This window comes from Xiphophorus maculatus, chromosome 20, assembly GCF_002775205.1.
Source record: "Xiphophorus maculatus strain JP 163 A chromosome 20, X_maculatus-5.0-male, whole genome shotgun sequence".
In the NCBI taxonomy this organism is placed as follows: Eukaryota; Metazoa; Chordata; class Actinopteri; order Cyprinodontiformes; family Poeciliidae; genus Xiphophorus; species Xiphophorus maculatus.
In genome coordinates, this window is record NC_036462.1 from 24,026,849 (window position 1) to 24,032,125 (window position 5,277).

Below are 5,277 nucleotides of genomic sequence, written 5' to 3' on the forward strand. Positions count from 1 at the left end.
ATTAGATAACTCAGGCAGAAAGATAAACTGTAATAAAGTTTTAGATTTGGAGTTGAGTTCCCATGTTTATCCTATTGTTTGCTTTTTGGGAAGAGATTCGGCAGAAAGAAAATCTTATACACTTTGTCTTTTGACATAAATTGATCCTTTAAAAGTAAATCTGACAACTGAGATTGTAAAAGGAGCAAGCCCTTCATAGACTACATCACTTTGCAAAACTACCTAATGCACACAATTAGAATATAATGTCCTGCTATAAAGTTCTCTGTCTTGCTCAGAAATCTATTTGTGCATCTTCAGCAAACTATGTCTTGGCTGACATGTGTAATTGTACATACATTATCTTTTAGTTGAGCAATGTATTTCATTCAACTGTTTATTTTCACTATTATTTTCCCTGTTGCCCATGTAAATTCACAAAACATAGTAAAACTGATCCAAGATAAACCAAGTAACAGCACATAAAGGAGGTTCCCTGTAGTACTTTACTCCTACCCTTGTCTCCTTTTTTCTCGCTGGAGTCTATCCCATGACAGGGTGTGTCACGGCTTATCTCTTGGCGATCCCTTCCTACCTGCTCAACAGGATTAGCCACTCCTGTTATTCAGCATAGGTGTGGAGAGCGGCGGCTTTACAGCAAAAAGTGAGAGAACAGGTTCAGGTGGCTGAAAAAGAGGCTTCCCGCCCCTTCCTCGGAGCATAAAAGGAGAAAGCATCAGCAGTTAGACACTCAGAGGGACTTGGCTCTCCTTTTGAAGCTTGCACATCTCCAGCTTTCCTTTGCTCAGCCAGCGGACAACCTTTAACTCTGCCAAGATGAGGAAGGCAATGTCAACCACAAGCTCCACCAGCGTCCGAAGATCCTACGCCACACCAGTCAGCAGTGTCTCCAAGACCAGCTACGGTTCCAGTTATGGCGCTGCACCCAGCTACTCTGGTGGTTTCAGCAGCATGTCTTTGACAAGGTCAGGAGGCTATGGTGGCTTTGGCCAGCAGAGCTTTGGCCAGCAGAGTTTTGGCCAGCAGGGTTTCGTGCCACATATCACAGCTGTCCAGGTCAACGAGAGTCTGCTGGCACCAATTCCTAACACCTTCGACAAATCTGTCGAGGTTATCCGTACCCAGGAGAAGGAGCAGATCAAGACCCTCAACAATCGCTTTGCCTCCTTCATCGACAAGGTTGGTGTCTACCTCTCTGCCCCAGTTCATTTACTGTAAGCTTGATTTGCCTTAGATAATTGCAGCTAATTCTGCCATCTTTAACCGGTACGTGAAAGTAAATGAGGAGAAAGTTGAACTCAAATTCAGTGTTTAGGATTTATGTAGGCTGAGAGATAAAGAAACTGCAGAGCAGGGAAGCTGTGGATCTTATCCTTGTAGCACAGTCAGCTCTGACCTGTGGTGTCTAGAACCAGAGGAGCCCATAAAAATATTAAGTCAGACTGTCATGCGACAGTTTGCCTCTTCATCCTTTTATTCCGAAAAAAAAAAAGACTGCGTTTGCTTGGATGGCCTGTCTGAGTCCATGGCAGCTAACTCTGCCCACTAAGTAAACATAGCATCAGTGATATCGATGCTCACTTCTCAGCTGGTCAACCGGAATAAAGAACAGGGACATATATGCACTGCTTCCACGGAGTCCAAAGTCTGCCATTTGCACATTGCACACCTATCACCTGGTTGTTAGGGGCAACATGAATGTTAACTACATGGCTGTAAATCCACTTTCACCTGATTCTATCTTAAAACCACAAATTTCACCTTGAAGTTAGAGATGTCTTTTTGGTGCTCTGCAGTTTCCTGCAAACACTTCAGAAAATAACCATTTCATGACACACTACTGCTTTGTCTTCTATGCCTAAAGTGCCACACCTAGTTTTTTTATGGCTAGAGAAACATTGTGGTTATGATAACTCAATAAAGGCTGGAGGTTGAGTCACAGCCCAACAATAGAAACATTTTCTCAGACGCTCCTGGTTTTATGAACTTTTTGGTGTCATCGGCATCATGTTGTGCCAAATTAAAGCTATTTATGTCAACGTAAAACAAATTCTTAAAGAGTATGCACTCAAACTGAGGCGACGATGAGTTGCAACTGTTTCAGCAAAGGTGTGGCAGTTTAGGTAGGTGTGCGTGTAATCAGTCGCACAGTGTAGACATTCTTAAGCATTATCCCTGAAGTGACACACCCTTTAAATCTTTGTTTTGCACAAGTCCTCTCAGTTTTAATTCCTTTTGCTTTTATCTTTCAGCTTAAAATATTTTGAACTACCAAACATCGTTCTATATCATTTCAAATATATGAAGAGCACTAACTCAAAAAATAAAAACATAATGGGGTTTCTTTTTCTTTTTTTTCCATAGGTCCGTTTCCTGGAACAGCAGAACAAGATGCTGGAAACCAAATGGAGCCTCCTGCAGGAACAAACCACAACCCGCTCCAACATTGACAGCATGTTTGAGGCCTACATTGCCAACATGCGCAGACAGCTTGATGGGCTTGGCAATGAGAAGATGAAGCTGGAGGGAGAGCTGAAGAACATGCAAAACCTTGTTGAGGACTTCAAGCATAAGTTAGTATTTAGAAAAAAAACACAGCATATATGCAAAGAGTTTCTTTCACTTTGCAGATGTTGAAAGCGTGGTATGCTCATGATTTGCTTCGTGTTTCACCAGGTACGAGGATGAAATCAACAAGCGTGCAGCTGCTGAGAATGAGTTTGTGCTCTTGAAGAAGGTGAGATGACATGAAAATGGCTCTTTGAATTGTGTCAACTATTTCTAGTGTGGAAAAAGTCTCACGAATGTTTGTTTCTTGTATTTCCAGGATGTCGATGCTGCCTACATGAGCAAGGTGGAGCTGGAGGCTAAAGTTGACGCACTTCAGGATGAGATCAACTTCCTCAGGGCCGTGTATGAAGCTGTGCGTATAACTTTTACGGTTGAAATCGAGCTACTTGATACAGAATTATGACTACTAATTTAGTCATAATTCTCCTGCACAAATGAGCTAATTCGGCAACTTCTTTGTGTAGGAGCTTCGTGAGCTGCAGGGACAGATTAAGGACACCTCAGTTATTGTGGAGATGGACAACAGCCGTAACCTTGATATGGATGCCATTGTGGCTGAAGTCCGTGCTCAGTATGAGGACATTGCAAACCGCAGCAAGGCCGAAGCAGAGATGTGGTACAAGCAGAAGGTAAGCAACATTAAAGTTGATGTTCTTTCCCTTATTCTGCTGCAAGTGTGAGCCTTTAACCTTCCTTCCTTTTGGTTTTTGATGTTCTGTTTTTATTTTTTACTGACAGTACGATGAGATGCAGTCCTCTGCAGGACAGTGTGAAACAGACCTGCGCTCAACAAAGGCTGACATCGCTGAGCTGAAGCGCATGATCGCACGTCTTCAGAATGAGATTGAGGCCGTCAAAGCACAGGTACACTTCAGTGACCTCTCGTCTGTCAAGCATTATTGTTTAGAGTCTCGTTTAGACGTTCAGACATTTGTGACATCATTTCCCACAGAAAAACAGCCTTGAGGCACAGATCAGCGAGGCTGAGGAACGTGGTGAGTTGGCAGTAAAGGATGCCAGGGCTCGCATCAAGGATCTGGAGGAAGCTCTGAATAAGGCCAAGTCAGAGATGGCCAAGCAGGTGCGCGAATACAGTGACCTGTTGAACATCAAGCTCGCCTTGGACATTGAGATTGCCACCTACAGGAAGCTCCTGGAAGGAGAAGAGAGCAGGTGGGAAAAACTTAAATGTTTATGTTTCAAGGCAGAATTGTAAGCTTAGCCACCACTTTAAGCACTAACATGCCGTTGTTTCTCTCAAAGACTGACCAGTGGAGGATCCAGCGCCACCATCCATGTGCAGCAAACCACCTCCAGCGGTGGTAGGTGTCCAGCGTAATTTATTATTATCACAAGTAAACCAGTGTAATAGCAAAGTTAAAGAAAGGTTAACCTTTCCTTTTTGTTTTCTACCACAGGACTGTCCAGCAGCAACTCTGGGTTTGGCTTTGGTGGCATGTCTGGTGGTTATGGTGGTACCATCACCAAGTCTGTCACACAGCAAAGCAGTTCCAAAAGATACTATTGAAGCCTTTTAAAAGGAGAGCCACTCCCTTGCACTTCAGAAACTTTTTTAAATCTGTACTAAATCAACGCCCTCTCATGGTGCTAAGCAATGCTGTCACATGTGTTCAAGAAACTATCTGAGCATCCCAAAAATAATCAGCAACTCTTAAAACTGGTAACATTTGTCTGTCCTGTTCAACAACATATAACAGAAGTTTCTGAAGGCTCAGGTCAGTTAACATTACAATGTTTTCTTTTTCTTTCTGCACTGACATCTTATAAAAACAAAAAAAGAAAAACAAAGGCTAATGTGGAGGAGTAAAAGAGAGATAGTTTGAACATCTGAACTATGACGCTTTTGCGATCTGTGTGCCTGATCTGCTTGATGCTAAATTGGAGCAAGTCACCGACCAAACCTGAACACCGGAAAAATATGAAATTTGAAACATTTAGTGAATGAACATGTTTACATTTGAAACCTGTGAGCTGATTGGTTATTGACTTGCTCCTTTTTGTCTTGTTCAAACTCTCATTCAGTTTTTCCGCCCGTTGCCTTTGACCTCAAATGATGTTGAAACCAGGTTTATTTTATGGAAGGAAGCATTCTACGTGGCTTGATGCTTGAATGTTACTGAAGACTGTATGAACATCCCATTAAAGTAAATCTGAGAAAAAAAAACAACACTCTTTGTTATTGTTTTGATTACTGAAAACAAAAGTAAACATGTTTTATAGTTTTTTTTAGTCATGGAGCCTTCACATAAGAGTAAAAATGTCCCACAACTGCAGTTTCTAGTCATGTTATAATATGACTACACATCAGCACACACAGCAAAGTTCTCAAAGACACGGGAGAGCGAGTATGGTGTGAAAAATCTGCAAAGTTTCCTGACCTCAACCCAACAGAGCAGCTTTGGGATGAAACAGACCAGAGACTGCAAGCCAAACCTTCTAATACCACATCTTACCTCGCAAATGGGTTTCTGGTAGAATGATGCAATATTAAAAAAATAATAATACCACTCCTAAACTTTCCAAGGAGTTTAGCTGGGCCAAAATTGTATTTAATCCTTTGACTTAAGGAAAGGATGTCACATGTATGTGTGAAAGCAGAAGAGCAAATACTTTTGACAATAGAGTCACAGTAAGAAAACCTGCGGTTGTATTCGTATGTAATTATGTGCAGATATGCGACTGGTT

At 42.0% G+C, this 5,277-nt stretch overlaps 1 protein-coding gene across 1 annotated transcript; it reads left to right on the plus strand.

The window, feature by feature from the left end:
• The first annotated feature begins 682 nt into the window (after nt 1-682).
• LOC102226048 (keratin, type II cytoskeletal 8-like) lies at nt 683-4,756 on the plus strand. The gene is made up of 9 exons (XM_005797961.3): nt 683-1,179; nt 2,365-2,573; nt 2,677-2,737; nt 2,828-2,923; nt 3,036-3,200; nt 3,310-3,435; nt 3,524-3,744; nt 3,835-3,893; nt 3,990-4,756. The coding sequence occupies exons 1-9, from the start codon at nt 817-819 to the stop codon at nt 4,097-4,099; spliced, it is 1,410 nt and encodes a 469-aa protein (XP_005798018.2). The 5' UTR covers nt 683-816; the 3' UTR covers nt 4,100-4,756.
• The last annotated feature ends 521 nt before the right edge of the window (nt 4,757-5,277 follow it).